This window comes from Pezoporus occidentalis, unplaced genomic scaffold (assembly GCF_034315485.1).
Source record: "Pezoporus occidentalis ecotype Australia unplaced genomic scaffold, CSIRO_AGI_Poc_V1 ctg35, whole genome shotgun sequence".
Taxonomy (NCBI): domain Eukaryota; kingdom Metazoa; phylum Chordata; class Aves; order Psittaciformes; family Psittacidae; genus Pezoporus; species Pezoporus occidentalis.
The window spans coordinates 2,900,018-2,925,638 of record NW_026915483.1 but is presented as its reverse complement, the minus strand read 5'-3'; the positions used below and the strand labels follow the sequence as shown (position 1 = coordinate 2,925,638).

The 25,621-nt window shown below is 45.2% G+C and overlaps 1 protein-coding gene across 25 annotated transcripts in view; it reads left to right on the top strand.

The window, feature by feature from the left end:
- The first annotated feature begins 368 nt into the window (after window positions 1-368).
- The window catches only part of MAGI1 (membrane associated guanylate kinase, WW and PDZ domain containing 1), a 339,592-nt gene continuing 314,339 nt past the window's right edge, over window positions 369-25,621 (top strand). For 19 of the 25 annotated variants that reach the window (XM_062630261.1, XM_062630259.1, XM_062630265.1 and 16 more), the window contains exon 1: window positions 370-815. In XM_062630261.1, coding sequence (XP_062486245.1) covers window positions 530-815 — 286 coding nt within the window. In that variant the 5' untranslated portion in view covers window positions 370-529. Of the gene's footprint in view, window positions 816-25,621 lie in introns of all 25 variants that reach the window. The other 6 variants (XM_062630270.1, XM_062630268.1, XM_062630263.1 and 3 more) reach the window with 2 other exon arrangements.

The following is a 25,621-nucleotide window of genomic DNA, read 5'->3' as shown; positions in this document are numbered from 1 at the left end:
CGAGGGGCCGGGGGCCGGGGGGGGCCGGGCAGGGCCGAGCCGCGCCGGGGGCGGGGAGGCGGGCGGGGGCCGGGCCGGGCCGGGCCGGGGCGGGGTGTACGAGGGCGCCTGCGCCGGCGGCGCGGAGCGGAGCGCGGCGGAGCGGAGCGGGACGGGCCCGAGTGGAACAAAACAAACGGGTCTTTGTATCGCCTTAAAGGCGCAGCGCAGCAGCCTCCGCGGCCCGCGCAGCAGAACTGAACAGCAGCGCGGAGGGGGCGAGACCGCCCGGATTTGCTTTTACAGCGCTTTTACAGTTTTTTAAAAATTTTGTTACTTTTTATTATTTTTTAATTTTTAAGTAAGAAGGGAGAGGGACGGCGCGGAGGGGAGGGCGGGAGGCCGGTGCGCACCCCCCGCGAGCGCGGAGCCATGCGCGGTGATGGCTTGAGGGGCCGGCGGCGGCGACGCGGTCTATGAAGCCGCGGGTCGGCGCCCCTTGCGCACCTGCTTACCGCGCTCCCGCCGGCGCGGAGGGCCGCGCAGCACCATGTCGCGCGTCGTCCAGAAGAAGAACCACTGGGCCGGGCGGGTGCGGCTGTGCTCGCTCACCCGCGGGCCCGGCGGGCAGCTGGGCTTTACCCTGCTCGGCGGCGCGGAGCACGGCGAGTTCCCCTACGCGGGCGCGGTGGCCGGGGACGGCGAGGCGGCGCTGAGCGAAGGGGAGCTGCTGCTGGAGGTACAAGGGGTCCGCGTCTCCGGGCTGCCGCGCTACGACGTGCTGGAAGTGATCCGGAGCTGCAAGGACCCCATCATGGTGAAAGCCGTCCGGCAAGGTGCGAGCGGGGACGGGTGCGGGCACCGGGAGATGGGGCGGGAGGGGGACACACGGCTCACTGCCCAAGGGACTGTTGGAGGATCCCTCCTCGGTGCTGCCTGGCTAAGAGTGAGTGTGATCCGAAGGGGAGAGGCGAGCACCATCACTCCGGGGCAGAGCAGGACCCCGAAAAGGAGCCACACGCTTCGTGTGTCGGTGCGCGTAGGTTTGCACACACTCGTGTGCACTTACGCACGGGTTTCTCATCGTCCTGAGTCAGTCGGGACTCTCCCCGTGCTTATCGCTGCAAGCAGTTGCATGAGACTTTCTCTAAGGCAACGCGGAGCCTCCGGCGCTCCCCGCGGGGCACCCAAGGGTGTCGGAGGGTGAAGAGGGAAACCCCCTGTGCGGGGATGACCCATGGAGCGGCTAAGACAGCTCCACGGCTGGGGGAGTGTGGCGGAGATTCCTTCCTGCAGCAGCTGAGCATCCTTTGGAGCAGCCGCGCTGCTGTGTGATGAGTGGAGTCTTGTTCAAGAAGTGCAGCGTGGGATTGCGGAGGGGAGAGCTGTGAGGGCACTTCCCCTCTCTGGCTGCTCGGGCTTGCTTTCCCCTGCTTAGTTTTCCTCGGGTGAGGGCACGTTCGTGCCCTCAGCTCTGCAGCAGAGGCTGCATAGGTAGCTCTCTCATTTGGCAAGGGAAGAGGATAGGAAGAGTCCTCCCACGCGTGATTAATAAAAAAGCCACTTCACATCCTTGTACACGCAACAGTGGCTCAACAGGTTGGTGTAACAGGCCTGGCTGATGGGCTTGTGATTTCCAAGGCAGGACTGGCATTCAGTGCCGGGAAGCTGCTGGTGTTGCCAAAGCCGCTGAGGTTGGGTGGGCAGGATGGACAGGGCTGCTGCCGTGCTCCTGGAGGCGCTCAGGGTGGACGAGCGTCTTGGAGTCAGCTCTGAGGGAAGGAAGGAAGGGAAGTTTTCTTTGGATTGTCCAAGAGATTCCTCACAGGAAAGTTTGATGTATGCATCCCAGAGTTGGGGGTTGCTGTGGCTGGTGGTGTGAGACAGGTTTGTTTCTGTACTTGGTTCAGCCCAGCTGCTTGCTGTGGATAAAACTGATGACCGGGTGCTGGACCATCACCTGAAGTCTTGTCCTTAGCATCACCGGTGAGCTGAGTCAAAGGGCTGCAGCGCTTGTTTTACAGCCGTTCTTTGAACCTCAGTGCTGGAGCACACGCAGTGATGGGTGTCAGAGAGGAGCTGAGCCATAGCCAGGCTGAGCAGCTCCCGCAGCACTTGCTTCCCTTTCCAGGGCAATGGCAGCTCCAGGCAGGCACGTCTGCTTGTTAGTCATTTCCAGGAGTCAGGAGAAATATTCCAGTGTCCAACTCCCAACAAAACCAGTTTTCTTTAAACAGATGTGCATTTTCCCTGCTGTGTTTTCTCAGCTTTGCTGGGTACTTCCCATCAGGGAGGGAAACTGAGCTGCTGCCTTCCGTGCCCAGGCAGGAGCAGGGTAAGCATGAAGACAAGTATGAGGAAATGAAGCAGGTTGCTTTATTTATGTATTTGCCTACTGATTGTTTTAGCAGAAGTGTTAAAATTCCAGGCTCTGATGTTGAGATGTCACCTGTGTTGGTGGGTGAAGGAAGGTTTGTTAATAAAAAGCCCTGACAAATAAACCCTTCCCAATTTGTGAGTAAACATGGTCAAAAGCAGAGGCAGAGAGCTGGGCTTTAGCATACTGGGTGGGTTTACCTGGCAGTTGGGAGAACAAGGTTCATAACCCTGCCTGGAGTCAGGCAGGGCACTTGAACCTTTGGACCATCCTCATCCAGAGGTGAGAACTAAGCCCTTGGTTACTATGGGATTGGAGTTTCTCTCCCCTTTTTCTTTTTTTCTCCCTTCCCCATGCTTTATTAGAAAGGAATGTAGGATAGAGACGTAAATATATTTAAAATCCCTACATATTTCTGTCCTCTGGAAAGCAGCTCCCTGCGCCTGTCGGTGATAGCCTGGCATCTGCGTGCTGTTCTGTGCAGAGCAGGGAACTCCCTCGTGGATTGGGATCATAAGTGCAGAAAACGAGAGTGTTTTAATTAAAATGCGTTACTTCTATGTTGATTAAAAATCTCAGTGTGGGGACTGCAAGTGTCATTCCATATGAGTTGTGTGGCACTGGAGCAGGCAGCAAAGAGTGTGAAGATAAGACTGTATATGCATTTTTAGCTATGATTCTCCTCTTCTTCTCAGTTCTTAGTGCCTAATCGACTGGTGTTGAAGTGCTAGGGCAATGTTAGCCTGGAAATGTGTATGCTTTATTGCCTTGTCTCTTTCGTATGACATTTACAAGGCTGGAAAACCAGGAAATCTACTGTAAGTCAATCGTCTACAAGCATGGACAGAGAAAACAACTGTTCTGACCTTGTACTTGGTGGAAGACAAGCGACTAGGATGTGAAACACAGGTGGAACAGGCTGTGCATGGATTTTATCACTGAACTCGAGTTTATAGGCTTGCAGGTCCACATGCAATATTTCTTCTTGCTTTTGTGGGTTGTAAGTTTGTGTAAGTTCCCACAAAGTACAAAAAGGGGAGAACCTATATGAATTCTCTTAACTGAAATAACAGTATTTAATGCCACTCATGCTCTTCGTCATTTGCTCATGCCACGAAGAAAGCTGAAGAACTTCAATGAAGCTTTCCCTTTCTTTTCCCCATATGCACCCTGGTTTGGTATTACATTTAAGGAAAAAATACACCACTACAGTTGCCTGGTTTTGGGGGAGAGAGAGGAAGAATCTGCTGCCATGTATCTTAGTATCTTTCAGAACTGTCAAATGTGTGAAAGAACCTCAGTTAACATGTAGTGCTTTTATGACTGACGTTTCCATCTTACATCTGTGCCTAAATTCTGATGGAACTGGCAATTAACTCCTGTGGAGTTAATAGATGAATTTTGGTTATTACTTGGTCTGGGAGTATAGAAAGAATGGATTGAATTATAGAAGCAATGGTCACATGTGCTTGTGTAAAGCTGCGTTGCCGTAACACAATAGTTGCAGCCTCTTATTTCTTTTGTTCCTTGGTTAGATGACCTGTGCCAAACCATACCAAGCCAGATGCTTGCTATGGGAAGCTGTCAAAGTTAATATGTTTGTACACTTACATTTGAAACTGTTTTTAGTTCTCAGTTCAACACTTGGGATCCTGAGACCTTTTAGGGAAGCAGAGCTCTAAGTGACCAATTGCTTTGAAACCAGGAGGTGCTGAGATCAGTTTATGCTATTAATGATTTTCATAGTACACTGCAGCTGGGATGATCCCACAGCAGGGAGGAGTTGTGGGGGGTTTTTAGCCCTGTGCAAGGCAAACAGGAGCAGGCTGATCCCAAACAGAAACAGTCACTGTTTACCCAGTGCTATCAGCTGCATTTGTCTCTTTTCAAACATTAACTTGACCCTAAGATAAGAAATACAGTGCTGTGACTCAACCATTCAATGTCAGCCTGGCATATGCTATACAAGGCAATTGTGAAATCAGTGACATACTAATGTGAACAAGACCAGCTTCTTTCAGAAGGTTTGTGAGAGCTTGTAGCTGGACCTTTGTCTTTATTTTCCTGACAGAAATGCTGGTTTTGGTATTTTGTTGGCTTTTTTTTTTATTTTTTAGAACATAAAAAATAAGGAAAAGTCGATGCATGGGTAAACTTATGTGTTCAGTAGTTCAGCAAGCACTGGGAAGCAGAGTGTCACTTTGTCAGCGGGTGACACTGACCATCCCACACTAAGTAGGTTATGCTGGTGCCTGGCATTGCAGAGACCAAAAGTAAGCGCTGATGCTGTGTGCCTCCCTGAGACGTAGCAGTGCTTTCCTTCACTTTAACATGCAGGCAGCTGCCTCTGTTGGGCCAGTGAAGGGAAAAGCTGGTTAGAGAGTGAGGTCTTGCTGTTCCTACTTTACTTCTGCAGCGTCACGCCTGAGCTCCAAAAGTGTTTTCCTTTAGTCTTGGAATAGCTCAGTGCAGTCGCTTGCATGGTGAATTCTGGAAGTCGTTTTTCTGTTTGATCCAAATTCTTTTAGGACCCAGTTGGATTTGAAGAGGAGTGAAAGCTTTTCCACCCAAAAACCTGGGAGACGTTCATGCATGTCAGATTTATAAGGCCCGTTTTCAATGCTGACCTGCTGGGATGAGCATTGTGCAGGGCTAGTTACTAGTGAAACATAAAATAAGAAAAGGCAGAATCTTTTGTGCATCGCTTCTAATATGTCTTGCTACAAACTGGTAGTCTTCTTTCTTTGAAGTAGTACTGGCTTTAGCAGTTGTGAAATGTGTATGTCTGTGTATTGAAATACTGCTGCAAGGAAGACCTTATCTTTACTGTGCCTGAATTGACAGTGTAGTGCTTGTCAGGATTTAGTTGATCCTGTTTGTGGTAAACCAGTCATCCATCCTCTCCAGAGCGGTGAGGTAGCACCCAGAGGTGGATGTTAGAGCCTGAGTGCCACATCTTTGCTGTTATAAAAAAAATTCAGGAATTAATATGATCCTTTTAATGGCATGAAATGGGATTATGTTTTCCACAATAAAGTTACTCTTTCCACCCATTGACATGGGACTCCAGGCTCCCTCTTTATGGGACCAGTCAGATCACAGAGCAATTAAATCACAATTATGGTTTAATTATGAGCAGTCATTCAGCATCATTGCAAAATAAGATGTTAACACCATCCTTCGTGTTGTTTCAGTCTACTTTGCAAGACCAAGTTACAACTTCTGCGTGAGCGAATTACTGACTTGATGTGAGATTTAAGATTCATCTTTCATGTATCTTGTTAGAAATGTAAGAATTACTTTTAGTAGGTTTGGAAGCCAAACCACCAATAGCTCATTGTGTTCCCCTGTTTGGGATTGTCATTTTTCTCTAGTTCAGGCTGTGATCATTCACGGATCTCTTTTGACTTTCGGAATCTCTTTATCTGATGCCTGAGAAATACCCCTACTTCTTTGACAGTGTATGCATGCACAGCGAAAACATTTGCCCAAGGGCAGCTATGTTAATGTGTAAAGATCTGAGTAGCACTTTTGTGGCTGTGCAGAACTTGGGCCAACATGTCCCTCAGTCGTTAGATTTGAGCATCACTCAATTTGAAGGCAGTGTGGAAACTGAGAAGATGCTGCCGCCTCAAAGGCTTTTTCTATTGCATTAGCAAGGTCGGAGCTGTGGGCAGGGGTAGGATGCTTGGGGCCACTGTTGAGGATTTGTAGAATAAGTGAGCAAGTTTGTTATTTACATTGCTTTACTGTAGTCCAGACACAAGCCATACTTGCTGGTTGTTTCAGGTGTTTGGGGTTTTCTTTGCACTTCCTCTGACATTGACTGGAACTCATAAATCAAAGCACATGGGTTTTGATCTTTGTGTGCTGCAAGTGACCTAATTCCTTGGTGAAAAGCACAGAGTACTGGCTCTGTATGAGCAAGTGCCATGAATTTATGGAAGGATTGTGAAGAGTTTGAGGCAAAACAGCTGAAGGCAGGGATTCTTGATTTGAGAAATTGGTGGTACCTGGAGGATGGGTACTTGGACCCCTCCATCCCATCTGAGCCCCTTGCAGCTCTGCATCTCAACTCCTGGAGCAGCAAAATAGGGGTTCCTCCTGGTCTGTATTTCTGCAAAGTTTTACTCTAGCACAATTAAGGAAAATTATTTTTGCCTTTTAGGAACTAAGTATTAAGTGACCTTTTTGCACCAAGGGCGCTGGGATGGGTCATCCCTCTGTGATCTATGAAGATCTTATCCGCTCCCTTTACCCTGTCACCAGAGGCACAGCTTGCAGGACAGAGAAAACAGCAGCTCTTCAGCACTGAGTGACAGCGCTGCTGAGCGTGCAAGAGCAGCTCCTGCAGAAACACAATTTTCACCCCATCATCATTTTCTCTGTGTCTCTTGACACTTGATAGTTTGTTTTCTTACTTTATATTTTGGTCTCTTGCCGCTTGCTTTGGCCTTGCTGTTGCGGTAGTTCGACAGGTAAGGCAGCCCATAGAGACCCATGTGTGTTTGATGGGTTAAGTCTGGGCTTCCCTGCAAGGATCTGGTGTTGGGAAACAAACCTAAGCTTGGGCTATCATCCAGAATTTGTTTCCTACAGATCTGATAGAGAGCTGTGGAAGAGGCTGCCTGTTTCCAGAGCAGCTTGGCAGCTTTTGCACTGGGCTGGTATATTGCAGGTTTGGGTTTAATTTCTTTCCCTTATTTTCATTCTTTACTTTTCCTTCTAGACCAAATAGGTGGGCCTGCATCCTTCTTGGCCCTGCAGGAGCAGTGTGGCTCAGGGTAGTTGGGGTATTTTTGTGAGACCCACCCTTCACTTCCCAAAGGTCAGACACTCCATTCATCCTCCGTCCTGTGACATTTTAAATGCTTTCCAGAGCTATTCTGCTGCTATGGGCTGGAATGATGGCACCACTCTCTCTGCTAGTCCCCATTCCTGGCTTTGGCATCATTAGTCCTGAACTGTTTTGTGTTAGTAATATTATTTAAACCTACATGTTTTTTTTTTAGCTGTCCCAGTAGACTTTGGAGAAACAAAACAGGTTTTATTTAAGGACCTGATGTTTTGGGTTACATTTTTACAGACTTGGCTTTTGACTAAGAGCAGTTCCTGTTTTTATATTTGAGAGGGTTTGTATCGTAACTTGAAAGAAAAAGGAGGGAAAAAAATATTTATCGGATTTCATTGACTGTCCCCTGTTAGACTAAACAATAGCGCTTATTACATGGTGTGAAAATAATGCAAAGCACCCTGTCTTCATAATGGAACAGGAAAAAAAACAAACAAAGCCTTTGGGATGACTTGCAAAGTGGAACAGATGCCCTTACAATTGCAACGCATTTGAATAAGGAATCGGTTTTGCATGGTTGCTAATCCTTGACTAAAGAGTTCATTGTCTTGGATTATACATCTGTAATTTTGGAGCCCTGAAGACAGTGCTTCAGTACTATTAGGTTGGGAAGAGACCGGCTTTTCTTTCTTCATACCCTTAATCACAGTAGCTTGTTTTTTAAGGGGAAAACCTCAACTCCGGGTTTTTCGTTTAGTTCTTAACAAAAAGCCTTTGAAAAAAGAAGCTGCCTCGAATGCAGCCACTCCCTCAACACAAACAAAGCTGTGCAGGTATTGTGTACTTCCAAAAACAAACCCCAACTTTGATGTTCAGCTTCTCCTGTTCCAGAGGTGCAGATCCTGTGCTAAGTGGGTGTTAGTCCAAACTGATGACAGACACAGATGTCTCGGATTTTTTTGGATGCATGAAAGAGAGGAAGAAAGATACTTCCCAAACAGGCTGAACTGGACAGGTGAGACCCGGCCTGCAGAATAACTGTGAAAAGGCTTCAGTTAGACAGAGCAAAGAACACGTCTGTCCTCCTCCTTTCCCAAAGGTAGAACTTCCACTTAGTAATTTAAGTGGTGGGGATACAGGAGAATGCTCCTGGGGCTTGGACCTGCAGAGGAACAGTTCATTGGAGCCTTGGGCGAAGCCAAGGATGGCTGGAGGAAAGGTGGAATGAGGTGAACAGTAAGAGATACATGGAAGATACCGAAAACATCAGGCTGAGGAATGATTTCCTGGTTCACTACTGATGCTGAGGCTGTCTCTAAAGGCAGAGGCAGCTGAGTGCTTTCTGCAGGGGCAGCCAGGACCGTGGCTGTGTTTCCAACAGGTGACAGACCCTGGTCCCAGAGCAGTCTGGAACACTGTCATCTTGTTCTGGGCATTCTAAATGCTGTATCAATGTATAATATAGGATGCAACTTTGCTGTTGAATAATATCCTGTTAGGATGTGGTGCCTAAAATAACTCGTACTCCTCTAGGCTGCTGGGGACAGCTGGGGACTCATGGCACTGTGCAACCCTGGAGGAACTTATCCCCAGCGAGCCTGGGGAGGAAAAGTCTGTGGTTTGGCTGGATTTGGGGACATTGTCATTTCCAAGCTGAGTCTCCGCTTCGCAGTGCTGGTGCCTGGGGAAGGCACTGCGGGGCAGGATGCCTGCTGGGGCTTTGGCAGCCACTAGTCCAGCTCAGGCTTTGTTCTCTCCTTGTCCTAAGGGCCAAAGAGAGTTTATTAGTCTGATGCAAAACAAAGAATCATGTCCTTCTCTTTTTCCTGCTATGCATTTTTCCTTAAACAATGAAGTGACTAATATAGAATATCTTCTTAATGTGCGCTGATTGTGCCGGAGAGGAGCGGCAGGCTGTCTGCATGAGCACATCCAGAGCTCTGCTGGGTTCACAGTGGGGCACTCCACGGACCACAGATTGGGTTGGTTTTGAAGAAAATCAGTAAGTTGTTTGTTTATTGGGGTGAGATGGCCCTTTTGTTGTTGTTAGATTGTCTTCTGCCCATACCCCGGTATTGTCTGTTTGTTTTATGTGCAAATACGAAACTTGCTTAGCCACAGCATATAGTGTTGTGTTAACTGTTACGTAGTCTTGTGTGCACTATGGAGTCCTCCCTGTCACCTCCTATCTGCTGTTATTAATTCAGCTGTTTCCAAGTGGAGATGACAAACACTTTTCTACATTTGCCGTAGCTATATTACCCCATTTTCTTTTTCCCTTTTAAAATGAAGAAATATGGACATGCTGAGATTGACCTAATTCCACATGGAGGTATTTTTGTCTGAACTTAACCATAGTCTGTATAAATCCTTCATGTCACAGGAAGCTTCATTTACTACAGGTGGAGCAAGGGAATTAAATCCCCAATAACTGTCTCTGGCTTTCTGTGGGAGGCGTAGGGCGAAATCCAGATGCATGTTGGGGAAGCCAGGGCTGTGCTTGTCCAAGGGTTGGCTGCTCATAGATGTTACTTGTAAGGGAAAGTTTTATATCTACACCCAGAGGTGTAGATATAAGAGGAGAAGCTTGTGAAAATACAGTATCACCTATCAAAATAGTTTGAATTCTTGGGTGAGGCTCTTGGAACATGTGAGTGGTGTGTATATATAAACATACATCTAATTTCTGCACTTTAACATTCATATTGTCAAATGCTGTTTTAATGAAGAGTTCTAGAATCTCCTCTTACTGTTTCTTTTCTCCTTTGTAATGGAAAGTAATCATAGAATAGTTAGGGTTGGAAAGGACCTTAAGATTATCTAGTTGCAACCCCCCTGCCATGGGCAGGGACACCATGGCTTCAGCAGCTCAGGCTGCTACACAGCCAATGCCATGGATTTTGCCATAAGTAGCAAAATGTGTTGTTGGCACAGGTGTTCAAAAGCTGAAAAGGAAGAGCATGAAACCACCACCATTCTGGCTGAGAACAGTTCTCATGCTCGTTACCACATCACGAGATGCTTGGGCAGCCTCTGATCCTATAAAGACATTTAAATTCATTTCTGTGGTATTCCCGTGGTGAAACCGTTTCAGTGATACTTGTCCTGTAAATCATCTGCAGAAACACACTGGGTTTGAAAGAGGGATTGCTCATGAGACCTCTTGTGCTTTCTAATCGGGTTGTGCAGTGTGGCTGCTGAAGAAGACCCACATTCCCTTTTCCTGCCAAGTGCTGGGGGGAGCTGCTATCCAGACCTCTGTCTGATCCCTGTGAGAGTGAGTGCAGGAGCAAAAAAAGGGTACACCTATAAATGTTATCTCGGGAAAGGTGCCGGGTTTCATGGTACACACAGGTCTCTGGCATTTTAAAGGCAATAAAATGGTATTTAGCTCCCTCATTCCAGAGGCAGGTGGCAGTTACACTTTAACAGAAGGTCATTTCTTTACGAGGGTGGGAGATGTGGTGAATACTTGGATACACAATGGAAATCTTTCAAGCCTGATGAAGTTTCAGTCCCTCTTGTGCCAGGTAGCAAATGAATCCAGGAGAGTTGTCCCTACCTGGATGCTTTGTAGGAGAAGGAGAGTGAGGGCTAAAAAGATCCCAAGTAAAAGTGCTGAGGCACTGGCACGGGGTGCCCAGAGAAGCTGTGGCTGCCCCATCCCTGGCAGTTTTCAAGGCCAGGTTGGATGGGGCTTGGAGCAACCTGGCCTAGTGGAAGGTGTCCCTGCCTGTGGCAGGGGGCTGGAACTGGGTGGGCTTTAAGGTCCCTTCCAAACCAGACCATTCTGTGACGTTCAAATGGTGAAGCCAAGCACAAAGGGTGTGACTCATTCAGTATGCTTATGGCAACGTTGTGGATCCACAAATCTCAGCTCCGCAGCACTGTGCTGTGGGGCTCTCCTGTTTCCCAGATCCACATTAAAACAGGAGAAATGGATAAATTGCTTCAGCTGGAGCAGCTCCCTGCTGCATCACGAGGCTGTCCTGCTCAGGTGGAGGTTTGCCATGACGGTGTTTCCATTTCAAATACCTAATAAGGTTATTTTTTAATGTGTGCTTGTAAAACCCGTCAAAGTCTGAAAGTTTTATCTGCAAAAAGGGACTACACAAGGACTACACAAGGTGGCTTTTTCATTTAGTTTTGTTTTCTGTTGCCAATTTTCCAGTTGTATTAGTTGATGCTGGAAATACACATGTATCAATTTTTCCAGGAGTTAAATACAGTGGTTTTTTTTTACATAGTTCTCATCTAGGATGGGCTGTCTTGGTCACACTGGAGACTGGGAAGTGATCAGTGTGTAAATTTGGATCTGCTGAAATTGTTACAGATGAGAAAAGCCCCCATAAAAATGAGAGTGCTTAAATTTAAGCATGTGCTAATGTAACACATCACAGAGGGCTTTTTCTGTCTGTCTGGATGTAAAAGATGCTATAGTCAGTGCTGAGGCTTGCCTAAGCCAGTGTGGAAATTGCTGCTTGCCTAAAAGCTGGGCAAATTGTCACAATCTCGAAGAGCTCATTGATGTTAAAAGGTTGCAGTGGATTAGCCAAAAATCTATTTCAAATTGATTTCGTGTGGCTGGTGCATAGCTCAAGCCTGATCATCTGTGCCCAGCTCTGCGCTGGTTTGCACGCTGAGAGCAAGTGGGTGAGAGTCATTGTCATTACATCTTGCTTAGTGGTGCTGCCTGCTCTTCCCCAAGGATGCTGGGGAAGACAAGGCAGCCCTGTCTCCCAAACTGGCTCATCTCAGTTAAGTGTTATTCTCAGTATTCTTCCCTCATTCAGTGTAGCATCTGCCGTAGTGATAGCTGCCCGGATGGGATCTTGCCCCTGGCTGGGAGCACAAGTATTTTTCCACAGTGCGATGGAGTTGGCAGGAAGGTTACATCAGCTGCTTGGCTGGAGCTTGACGCAGGAGGTGTGGGATGCAGTGATTCCTTGATTGATTTCTGACAGAGTTTCTGCTGTCTGCAGCACCTCCTGCCCTCCCAGTCCAGGGTGTGAGCTCACCAGGAGGATTAAAAACCTCTCTTTAAGAATTTAGGGGCTTTTTAAAAGCCATTTAATTAAAACCAGTGCTCCTCTTTTCCTGTGTTGGTTGCTGATGGAGGTAGGTTTTACAAACTATAACACTGTTCAGCTCCTATCTTTCTAAAACACAAGCATCTTCCCATCAACCTGTGGGCTTCATCAGGCAGAACCTGCTCCTCCCTGAGCTGTGGCTGAGCAAAATCTTCCCATTAGCATCACCAGTTGATAAACAGAACTTCATCAAGGCCTCTGAAGGACAAGACCTGTCATGTATTCGGACACAGCAGCAGCATTGCTGAATCCTGATAGCTGTCTGAACTGGTAGAAGAACCAGTGGGGAATATTTATGGTGTTTTTGTTTTTCCTCAAAGTCCCTGATGTAGGAGAGATCTCAGCATTATTATGCATTGCAGTGTATCATGTTTGCAGGACTTTTTACCATAAAAACATTGTTTCTAGCTCAAGTTTAGCAAAAAGATGAGCTCAGGCTCAGTTCTCTTCCAGATGATATTTCACATTGATGCCTTCTAATAGCCAGGTGAGCTTTAGGTTGTAACATTTACAGGAAATATGGGATGCAGCTTCCCCCTCTCGGACGTAAATGAGCAATATTCACACTTCTTAGCACCTGCTCACCAGGCTGCTTGAAACCAAGTTAAAATACAGGCTGGTATTTGTGTTGTCTTCCCCTTCTCTCAACTCTGCATTTCCTCTTCACTGGTCAGGTCAAACAGCAGTGACATTTCAAAGCCTTCCTGAATGGCAAAATCAGAAATATTCCTTTTCTAAGAAGTCAGCAAGAGGTGGTTTAAACCTTGCATGCAGGCTGCTCTACTAGCAAGTTGTTTAACGTGTTGAAATCTCTCTTTTTACTGCAGAAGCTCTACTGAAAATGACAAATTGCTTAAAGCAGTTTCCATGTTAGTCTTGAAAAAAATCAGTTTCTTTCCACCCAGAACACGTGGAAGGCATTTGTGCACTTGCCCAACTGTTTCTCTGTCCTAAGGCTCGCACTCGTTGCCTTGGACTTCATGGAATACATACAGCTGCTTGGGGTTTTGTTCAGTTTTCTATTGAATGGGCATTTCCCCCCACTCCTCTTTAGCTTAGATGTGGAAAGTCAAATATCTCCCTGGTTTACACTTTGGGGACCATGGGAAGAGCAGAGGAGGAGCACTCCAAGGTCTCTGCTTTTCAGAAGTGATATTCAGAGTGTTGTGAAATTCATAATTTAAGCTGGAAAATCTGCATCCACAGCCAAGTCACTGAGCAGTGCTAATGCGTCACAAAATGACAAAACATCTTTTGCTTAAATGTTTGCAACTGCTTCTCTGTAGCTGTCACTTTAGCAGATGGATGTATGTGGACAGGTACAAGATACTGAGTGATACAGTTGTCTGTAGCTGCTGTGAAAAATTGCTCAAGTAAAAAGGTTTATTCTGAAAGAAAAGAGATTTCAGGTAATCACTGTGCTCTAGTTGCCCAGCACAGACCAACATGATGTGTGGTGTGTATCCTGTGAGGATGTATTGCCAAGCTTCACGTTTGGGTTTTTAAAAGAGAGTGCAGAAGAGAATTTGGTCTCCATGCTAAGACTCCAAATAGCTGAGGTGAGGCTTTGTGCTTTTCCTTTCAACTGGAGTGAGTTGCACCGGCATATTCATTTGCAGGGCTGTTTTTCTCTAACCCTGGTGAAGCCCCCCTTGGCTGGAGACGAGTCCTTCCCCAGGGCCATGAGCAGAAGGTTGTATCCGCCAGCATCCTCTGAACGTGGCCAAAAGGCAGACTTCGGGCTGCACCCAGGTCATGAAACCGAGGACACAAACTGTTCCCTTTGTGACTGGAAGGTGCTTTGCCCCAAAGTGCATCAGATAAAAAAAAGAAATCAGCGTTGCTCTGCTTGGGACAACCCCTCTTGCTTAAGAGGGATGGTTACTGAGTTAGGCAACGGGCAGGAGGGGATTTGAGGACAGTCCAGATGCTTTTTCTATAACTTGAAGGCATGTCATATCCTGGCACTTCTATTTTTACCCACTTTTCTTGTAATACTGGGTTTATTTTATCTGCTAAGACCCCTTCATTATTGCCAGGTTTGGGCTGATGTGCTATTTTGATTTTTGTTTTGTTTTGTTCTTTGTTGCCTTTAACATTCAGTCAGTGTTGCTTTTTTCTCTAAAACAGGAATTTAAAAGTAACAAATGGAACAAAAAAGTAACAAATATTCATTATTTTTCTTCTCACGGGTGGTGTGGAAATTAACTTTCTGCCAGAATAATGCTGTTTCCTGTGGGGTAGGATGTGTCACTGCAGATTCAGGTGAGCTCTCCTCCCAGTTGCTTTCCTGTTGGAAATACTGGTTAATATAATCTGATTTAGAGGATGGCATTAGAAACTGGCACCCGCTGGTAGAATAACCCGTCCCTGCAAGAGTGTTCTGATCTCTTGTAGGCATAGGGCAGTTTATGCCTGGAAGCGTAGAGGCTTTATATACCTTGTTTATGGTGTTTGCTTCCTTTTGTGGAATATTGGATGCTGCCTTCAGCTATTCTTGTTATGTGGAGAAATGTCTGATCCATTTCTGAACCCTGCAGGGCTCCCTGATATCAGGCAGAGAATATTTTTTTTAATGGATTTTAAACTTGCTTTGCTGGCTGTTGCATCTCTGGCTAATACAATCAGTGCACCCCAAATACCCTGCAGATACCTCTTACAGAAGCAACTTCTTTATTTATGTAACGAAGTGAGAGCTTTAATCCCTTTCCTCTTGCAATGTATTTGGGTTGCTTTAACAGCCAGCATGGTCACAAGCAGGATTGGGTTGCTGTCATGTTCTCACAGTTTCATACCCATAGTTGATAATTAACCCATTTCTTTAACAAAGGTTCCATGTTTACTCTGCCCTTTTTCTTTCCTGCTCTCTGATTGTAATCCAGATGAAATGCAGTCTCTTCCCAGCAAAATGCTGGAGTTAATATTCCACCAGAGGTGTGCTAATAAAAGCCCTTGTTATTTGTATGGAGGCAGGTTAGCTCAAACCATTTGATTTAATATTGTGGGTCAAGATAATGCACCCAAATGTAGGAGTAAATGCCTTTAGAATGCAAGTTGAGCACATGGTTGCATGTAACTGATGAGCAGCATTTGTAATAATCATACCAGCAAGACTGATTTTTTTTGGTTTTGGGGGGGAAGGGCCTGATTTTTTGGAGCACCCAGACCCAAATTCCATGTGAGGCTGTGCAAGCTGAGAGGGCACAGGCATGGTGTGGATGGATTTTTAGCGAAGAATGGCCACGTTCCCAAGTCGGCAAGCGCCTGCATGGAGCTCGACATGAACCAAGGATGAAGGAGGACGTAGGTAAAGAAGCGAAAGTAACGGTGCAAGCAAGATAAGAAGGAACTGGACTGTGCTAAGATACAAAATAGTGGACTGATAGCAAATTTTAAAGGTTAAGTTCCCATACGCTTATTTGCTTAATTGTTACTAGTTGCTGTGTGCTGCAAGAACATGTATCAAAGTATAATATACTAAGCTATTGTATATGTATCCAATCATGATACAACAAACTGTTGAATATGTATCTAATTGTACTACAGCGAGCTATTGTAGATGTATCCATAGTTGCTGTGTTACAAGAAAATGTATCCGATTATGATCAATGTATCCGATTACAATACAGCAAGCTATTGTAGGCAGATGCAGAGAAACAGTATAAAAAGGATTGATTCTTTGTAATAAATGGCTTTTGTCTGATCACATTGATCTCTGACTGAGTCCATGTTTTTTCTGTGGCAGCATGGTCTCAGCCCTGGTGCTTGGAAGGGGCCCCATCCTGCTTTGCTCACTGTCCCCACTGGGGCTGTGGTAGCAGTGGCTGTTGTGGGGTGAGTGATGTCTAATGTCACAGTCCTGCTACAGCTCGTTTTGGGGCAGGAGCTGGATGAAGGGTGAAGGGCTGTGTGAGCAGGGACCAGTCCTGCTTCAAACATGCCAGGTGTATGCTTGCAGGGTTCAGTGTGACCCTAGGTATGGGTATGGCAAATCACACAGCATTGACATTAACAAGCACTCATGCAATTTTAACTAGAATAAAAACTGTTGCAGAACCTAAGTACTAAATAACACCAAAGCCTATTTGCCTGAGGGGAGATGGGTGTTTGTGGAGCTGCTGGGGCTTGGTTCCTGCACTGCTCCCCTTTAAATGCCATGTTTTGATTTATCTTCCTTCCTCAGAACCTCCTTTCAGCCTTAAAAAAGCAATGCTTATCATCACTGTTGTTGGGGGCCTGTGCAGCAGCTTGAGTTACTGCTTTTCTGTTTCTAGTGCCGTGTAAGCAAGCATAAATCTGTATATTACACCAATTTACATTTGGTGGGATTTGTCTTGGCACATCCAAAGCCTCCGACTCTTGATTCGTTATATGAGCAACTTCTTTAATATGGAGCCCTGGGGACAAGACCTAGTTTGAAATAAAGTTGTGCAGGTAAAAACAGAAAGACACAGACTGTGTGCCCAAATAAACTAACCGAGGAGTTACAGTTCTGCTCTGCATCTCATCTCGAGTGCTGCACTCCTAATAGCAACGTGAGCTTCTGGCCTGAGCCTTGCCTTAGCCAAGACAGAAGCAGTCTGTTGCAGATGAGTGCAGCGCCCTGGATTTCACAGTGGGAAGAGGCCAATAGCAGCAATTCCTTGGCTGCTTGCTGGATGATATTGTCTTGCTTTTTTCACATGTACTGCTTTTATTTAGGTCTGCCTGGCTTTTTGGTTTTAAAGATGAATGCAGGTATCACCTGAAGTTCTTGGTGGTGTGGTTTTGGGTTGTGTTATTCTGTCTTCTTTATTTTTACTCTGCCTAGTGTGCATTTCTTCAGGAACAAGGTGGTTTTAAGACAAGTAAACTGGAAAGCTTCCATTTACTCTATCAAGTGTAGCAATGCACCCCTGCTAACTCTGTGAAATAGCTTGGTTTGAGAGATTGCTACATCAGCTTTATGAGGTTCGAAGGGGTTTGTGCCAGATGAAAGGAAGGCTTTGCTGTAAAATCCTGTTCCTTCCTAATCTGGCTTTTCTTCAAATAGTCTGAAGTTAGATGCAAACTAGTGCAGAAATTGCTGTGTGCTTTGTAAGCCTGTGAAGAAGTTGGGTGTACGTGTGAATAACTGTGAATGATACATTAAATAAATGAAGGAAGGAAAGGTGTCGCAGTTGCTTGATAGAGACTTCTGTCAATTGGGACTGATTGGATGAGGAAAGAACCTCATTTCTAATTCCAGATAATGAGATTTTGAGGAAGCCTATTGAAATCAGTGGCTCTAAAGGGCTAGGTTTTAAGTGGTACCTAAAATAGACAGGTTTCTTATGGAGGATGTTACATAAACGCACATGTAGAAGTTTATCACTACAGGATCAGCAGTAGATCCCTGTACAACTAGAAGTGTTTAGGGAAGAACTGTAGTGTATTGCCAGTTCTGAGCTAACCCTTTATTTTTCTTAGATACTTCTGTAACTCTTTTTATGGGTACTGAATTGCTTCCGTGACACACCACATTGCAGACAAGGGCAGAAGTTTAACAATCTGCAGTGCAGAAGGGCTGATTTCATTGCCAGCTGCTGATTCTGGCTGTGCAGCTCTTGTACCAGCCAATTAAACCCACACTCATTACAGCCTTTGTGGTTTGGAAGTGAAGTGTTCCTGCCTTTAACTTGTAGTTTTACAGGATGTTGGTTTAGGCTGGAGGTTTGCAAAGCTTCAAATCTTCTATTTTCCTTTGGTGTGTGCTCAAGGGGTAGGGGAGGTGAACAAGGAGAGCTACATGGAGAATTGCATACTGTGAAATGAGAGGGTGTGTGTTTCTCTGAAAGCATTGTGAACCTGCAGTCACCTCCTAAAACTTTCATTAAATACTGTAGGATGTGCTGTACCAAACTGCTGCAGATAGGAATGGTCTCTGCTGCAGTGTCGGGCTTGAGAAACTGACAGGTGCTGTAGGAAGTGCTGAGCATCTCTTCATGAGCATATTCCTTCAATCCCGCAGCCACAGCTTTCTGCCTGCCTCCCTCATGGAGAGCTTCTGCCATGTTTGCAGACCATTTTGGGAATGCTGCTGGGCAGAGAGGAGGTCGCAGTGGGGGACCAGGCAGAGATGGAAGAAGAATGTGACCCTCTGAGCCGTTACTGGTGACTGCGCTATTTTAAAGTCAGACTTAATTTTTAGCTCTTCATAAACAAATCCTTATGCTAGCTTTTTATATAGCTCTGAAGTCAGTTGTTGTGGCTGCTGTTCCATGGCTACAGCCTCCATGGGTGCCATAGGGAACAGAGGTGGAACAGAGGTGACCTCTCCTTCCCAAAATGCCTCTCAGCACTTGGGAAGACCTTTCAAGAGGTGCTTTGCAGAGGGACAAACCCTTCAGCTCTTCTGAACATTGCATGACAGCCTCTTTATCCGGAGGTAAATAGATCTAATGGATAGAGTAAGATGTTGGACTCATTGCAAGTTACTTTGGGAGCTGGTGTCCTTCATCCCATGACCCAAGGGGCTGTTTTTGCCCCAGTGCTTTTATATTTGACCTGGAAATGCAGTGGGCAGCATAAGCAGGGAAGCAGCAAGGATCCCATCTCCCAGGGGAGCGTTAATGATGTTTAGTTTTGTTATGACATAATAGCCCTGTTGATTTTTAACTTGGAAACTTCAGTGAAAACCACACACGCTGCTGTGAAAATTCGTACTTGGTAACAAGTAAACAAGTGATGGAGCAGTCTGACTCAGGAATTTCCCTCCAGACCTCACTGGGAGGAGGAGCTTTGCATTTTTCTTGTCCCCTGTTTATTTTTGGTCTCGCCTCTAACACTGCTGGTAGCACCGTTACAGCCCTGCAGATTAAAGCCCCAGCATGGGGCAGAGTTGAAAGATCAGTGCTGCAAAACAGTCAGGACCTCTAGGATTTTGCAGCTGTGTCATGCTACAGGCAATTAATTCAGTCCATTCTTTGCCTGCTCGAGTACAGCTCCATGGAAGTCTCTGATTTCCTTGCACACCTCTTCTTGTCAATGTCTTTAGCGATGACTCTGTCCTCTTGACTTGATAGTGCTGTGTTTGTGATGCTAATATTATGGGTGTAACACCTGTCTTTTTAGGCCCCTTTCTACCCTGGATATGTTTTGTACTTGCTCTGTTGGTATGCTGTGTTTTAGTTGAAAGAGAAGAATTTAAGTTCTGTACAGCTCCTACCACTGGTAACACTGACCTGAAGCCATCAATAACACAGTGTTTAGGTGGTGTTGGTGAGGACAGACTTGCCAGCAGCACCTATCTGGAAGACCAGATGATTTATCCAAGAGCTCTTGGCTTTTCAAGGAGGCCTATTTTTTTTCCCAGGGCTTGTTGTGTTAGTCTCAGTCAGCAGAAGGGTATTTGATCTTTAAGCTGGTTGTTGGGTTTTCTGAGTTGTCTTTTGCTGACTGTTAGTCAAGGTCCCCAGAGATAGCAGAGGATGTTATTCAAGACTCTTAGTGCTTGAAAAGTCTTAGAAATAGTGGTTTCTGTTAACAGTGGGTATGCAGTCTGGACTGTGTTGTGGCTATTTCAGGGAGAGCAGTTGTATCAGAAATAGCTGAATCTAAAGACATTTGTCTTCTGCAGTAATAGAATCTGTGCCTCATCTGCAATGAGAGATGTACTGGAGTGGTTATAGATGCTCACTGCTGTGGAGTCAGGGAAGTATCACCCTTTTAGTATGGGACAAGGCTTGGGGACCAGCAGGCAGCCTGCACCAGGCAGAGCATCACTGGCAGGGTCCAGTCACCATAGGCTGGGGTAGTGCTGGACCCAGAAACCTTGTAGGCATACCTTAAGGCATACCCTCAAATAGTTAATGAGGAGCCTAATTCTGTTTTTTAACCCCACTAAGAGTAGCTTTTCCTTAGCCATGAGCTGGGGAGCTGTTGTAACCTTAGAGAAAGTTGCTGTGTCCCAGGGAGTGTGTACAGGAGACAACCCATGCTTGTTCAGTGGACATGGTCTGCTCAAAATAAGGTGATGCAGAAGGTAAAAAACTTGTTGACACTCAGCAATACCATGCTAAACCTGTATCTTAGTAATTGTTATTGATCCTTGTGAGTCTTCTCATTTTCTGAATTGATTTGACTTCTGTTAATATGACTTTTGTGGGAGAGGGAAGGGTTTGCAGGAGGTTCCCAACCAGCATGGGAAAATTGGGTATTTTCATTAGCGGAAGGGAGGAATTAGCAGAGGTGGGAGATGGTGGGAACGAGGGGCCTGCCTGTGCTTGGATGCAGTTCTTCTGTGTTCGACCAAAATGTGACAATGCCTTTGGATTGTGGAGAATGAGGCTGGTTGAACACTGGGAACTTGAGGAATGTGTTTGAAGACAAGACCAACTGCTTTGCTGTTTGGGTATTTAATGTTTTTTGTAGACTTCTGCCAAATTTGGGTGCTTAGAGAGCAACTCTTCTTGGCAAGCATCTGCAGGCTCTGATCTGCCTCCTTCTAAACCAAACAGCCTTCAACAAAACCAGCTTTTTTCCAGATGAACTGGCTGTTGGGTTTGCTTTATTTTTAAACAAAGCAAGATCTCTGGGGGCTGGTGCCTGTTGGAGTCTCTCTGTGATAACGTAGAAGGGTTCTCAGTTCAAATGCAGCTGAAGAATAATGTGAAAATACAACAGTTTGAGCAGGGGTGGGTACAGAAACTGCAGAGATCTGTTTCTTTGCTTGGGAGTCCTGTATTGCAGTCTGTTGTTACAAGCAAATCCAATCGACAAGTTTTATTCAGTCTCTATTATTCATGCAGTGAATACCTCTTAAAGCTCTGCAGAAATATGTCTTTTTCTAGACCTACAATGAGTAGGAAAACACTGTGTGTTTATACCAAATGTTGGAGGATTTGCGGGTAACTACTGTATAGTTTGAAGTAACAATATACGCAATGTATTGTAAATGATTCCATTTTTATATTTGGCCTATATTCAGTATAAGGTTAAATGCAAGCATTTATGGGCTTAAAAAAACCAACAACTTTCCTGTGCAGAAAGCAAAAAGAATGACCTATAACAAGACTTTACACTATAGAGTATTTTTAAGGGCAGTTTTGCAGTTTTTAAATTTAGTATGTATTCCATGTAAATGTATGTACTTTGCACTTTAAATAGGATACTGTTCATTGCACTTAGCAGCAAACAGCTGGGGGATTCTACTCCCTTAACTGCACAGCAGCTGCTAATTAAACATATATAATTCTACCCTGATTGGCTTATAATGATTATAATCCCCTTAAATTTGATTATTACCACAGCGTGGTAACCTCAGCCTCCCCCCCCGTTTCATTGTGGAGTCTGTGAGTAACAAAACCGGTCATTAAGAGCTCATAGCTGGATTGCTTCCTGGAGAGGAGTGCATTGGAATGAAGACACCCCATTCCCATGTGTCTTTGGAGGTGCCCAGTTTGAGAGTTCAGTTGTGTTGCTTGGCTGGTGTCGTTGCATGAGGGGCAGGTTCTGTGGCTGTGCAGGGAAGGGGGGAATCTCGGGAGCTTCAGGCACAAATATTGCGACTCCTGGTCAGAGCCACTGTGTGAGTCAATATACAACAGGCAAGCAGTGCTCTTTGGTCTTGATGGTAGTGACTTTTCCTTGACGCCACTTTGGCTATGTGAATTTATTCTTGTCTTCTGATTCTAATTTCTTTTTTTAATCACCTGTCACTTTGCGAAACATAAAGTTGTGGTTTTCAGCCATAGGATTGCTGTGCTTTCATCTTGTGCCCATCTGCTTATCCTCCACCATCTTTTTCTCAAGATATTTTGTAGCTCTTTATAGCGGGGAATGGCCTCTTCCTTTCTTCTGCAGCACCTCAGTGCTTGGGAAATGACATTGTAGGACAGAGTACTAATAAATACCTGCTGCTGGAGAGCAGCCTGCAAACCCTGAGTTCTGGGCAATTTCCCCCCGCCTCTTCCTGCAGTCCTGAGACATGAAAGAGGCCATGTCAAACGCCTTGTCAGACAGATGCCCTGATCTGAAAGTATGGCTCTTAGTGTCACCCAGTTCATCTCTGACTTGGGGGATCTGGTATTAATAGAAGAGATGAAAGGCCAATTTTAATATACACAGTAGATAATAGAACCTGCCATTAAAAACAAAATCTCCCAGAGCATAAAGAAGTGACTTCATCAGTGTATGCATTAGTTAAGTGCTTGGATAGAGGAAGGCTGGTGCTTGTTCCAAAACAGCACCCAGATCGTGGCTGCTGGGGCTGGAGAAGAGCAGTGGGGCAGCCATGCTGGGGCAGGAGTCTTGCTTCACTGCTGCTACGGCGGCTCTTCCAGTGAGTTAGGTCTAAAATCTGCTGGGGTCTGGAGATGCTGCTGCTTGGGTAAGGTCTCCTCAGCCTGGCTGTGTGTCGTACCACATGTTTGATAACAGAGCCTACGTGCCTTACTGTGTAGCTGTTGTATTTCAGAGGTAAGGGAGAGGCTGGGTAGCCTCATATAAGGCACTGGAGTAGGTTGTCCAGAGAAGCTGTGGCTGCCCCATTCCTGGCAGTATTCAAGGCCCGGTAGGACGGGGCTTGGAGCAACCTGGTCTGGCATGAACAGGGAATGGCACTAGATGAGCTTTAAGGTCCTTTCCAACCCAAACCATTCTGTGATTCTAATTCCATATGGGGAAAGAATAATGAGTTTTCCTTAACATTACTCTTACTATTTACTTTAGCTGTTTTTTTTTGGTTGGGTTTTTGCTTATTTGGTTGGTTTGGGGTTTTTGTTTTTGTGTTTTGTTTTTTTTTTTTTACACTTACTGGGTTTGACACAAGGTTTTTAATGCATTTTTCCAAAAAGTACATTATTTAAGTAACATTTTTATGCACAGATGTTCACTTCCAGTTTCGTTCCACCACATATGGACATTTGCATACAAATTAAAGGAAATGTTTTCTGTGTGTGTAGACAATTGATAGCTATTCATTTGGTAAAGTCAGCTAATATAATGCTTGTTAATTTTAAAGCTGTCCTGTGGCTGGCAAGGAACTGAAGTTATCGATTAGGGTCCAAGAGGCGCAGTTCCTTGCAGCTCTGAAGGATGATCTCTGGTCTGAGAGTTACGAGTCCACAATCAACTTGCTCTTGAGTAAAAGAGAAAATTTCAGTGACTTCTAACTTTCCCTTCAGACTCGTCCCGAGATGAGAGATGGCTGTGCAAATAGGACAGCTCAACTGAGATTTGTGATTCTCTTCAGCAAAGAAGAGACTTGCACTGCCATGACATCTTGTATCTCAGAAGAAGTTAATCACAGCTTTTTTCTGTGTTGCTGGGTTACATTGCTTTGAGAAAAAACAGAAACTGCTATGAGCAGTATGAATAGCTGCAACCACAAGTCCCACTGAGATTACAGCCAACTCCTCCTAAAGGAAATGGATTCAACCACCAACATAGTTTTTCATGAGATGTTTTTTTTTTCGGAGCGAACAGAATACCCCTATTGTGGCATAATTGTTTAGCTTTTGGAGATGTAGGCAGAGTTGCAGCTACATGACTGTTTAAAAAAATAATTCAGCTTGATGAGGAGGGGAGGGCAAAGAGACATTTGGCTTTTTATTACACTTTGTAGCATGTTACAGAGTAATGCAGCAGGTTTTAATTTGCTCGCTTTCTGTGCTTTCTGGCTCTGCAAGGGCGGGGGGGAAGGAAGAAAGTCTGTCTTGCATTTCAGGACAAATCTAAATCTGATGGACCAAAGTTTTGGCTATCTGATTGAAACCTTTTGTTGCTGAGACTCAATGACTCTACCAAGCTGGCAGGACTGCAGTGATTTGTGTCTCACATTCATTGTTCTGAACTGTTAAAATGTATTTAGTTGTGGTTAATGGGAAAGTTATTCTTTTCATTGCAGTGATACGATAATGGCTTAAAATCAAGCTCAGATGCAAGTGGGGAAAATGCAGTGTGGAAAAGACATGGAAGCAGAGCTCATATCCATGGATTTCATTTAATTTCTGGTACCTTGACCTTTCAGTACCCCAGAAATGTACCCAGTTCTTCAAGATGTACAAAACAATGGTGGTTTTGCTAAACCTAATTAAATAGGAGATGGCTAATGCTTGTCAGCTGAAATTACTTCTGCATTTTGGCTGAAGGACCAGGAATTGGTTTGGTCCATTCTGTCCTTGCCCTTGTATCATCAAATATACTTGTCAATATGTTTGTCGACAAATACATAATTTGTCAACAAAAGATGTTGCTGTTCCATGCAGATGGGCTCTAGAAAGGCAAAACGTTTACGTAGGGGTTTAGGAAGTGCAGTTAGGAAAAAGGACTGAAGAATTGGGGATCTTGGATCTGTGGTTGTTGGTGAAAAGGCAAAGGTTTCCAAAATATGTTTTAATATTTACCCACTGGAAGCATGATTTAAGATGCATCAGACTGGGGGAGCACAACTGCACTCCTGTACTGCCTAGGCAAAATGTGGCAACATACATTAGGACATTTTTAAACCCAGGATTATCCAGTCGGTATTTCTTTGTAGGCTTTTCTCATGGGAATTGTCTGGCTGGTTACACCATGACCACAAAATGTCAGACAATGCAAGGAGCTTCCCCCCCACCCTTTTATTTCCATCTCTCTCCTCACAAAGGCAGTTCCTTCCAGTGGTGGCTGTGGTTTGCTCATTTTTTCCTGGGAAGGTTGTGAGCAAACTCTTGGCCTTGCTGGTGAAGTGCTCACTGACATGAGACCTTTGCCAGCAAGTTTTCTGGCTAAAGCTGTGATGTGTACATGTTTCAGGGCGCCTCTGGAGATTAATGACAATGAGGGACTGAAATTAATTCTCTGTCTTTCAAAAACTGCTGAGGACCTCATGGGTGTTTCCATGGACATTGGGTGCTTCAATGGCTGCAAACTGCTGGGCTTGAAAATTGCCCCATGAGCCTGCTGGGCCTCATCACCTGCCTGTATTTAAGGCCTCTTTTTAGCCAGGCTCTCATCAGAGGTTTGGAAAACACAAAACATGTAGAAGGCATTCTTAAAAGTAAGGAATGTCTTTGCATGACTGGATTTAAATAGTTTCATTTATTGGTCTTTAATGTTTTATTAACCATCTAAACCAGTTTAGATCGGAGCTCAAGATTCAGCAGCAAAACCAGATAAACCAGTATGTTTTGCTAAACTGAATGTCTGTTGATAGGAAGATACTCCGAGTGCCTCCTGCGCGCTCTTGCAGAGAGCTGGGTTGGTGAGGAATGCAGCACGGAGGCCTGGCAAAGGCAATGCAGAAGGTGAAGCTCCAAGAGATGGAAAGCATCCAGAGAAGACACATACTTCAAAAGGAGCAGAATCTAATTAAAATAATCCATCATGAGGAAATGAGTACGTTTGAGCCTTATTCAGCAAGAGGAAATATATCTCGAGAAA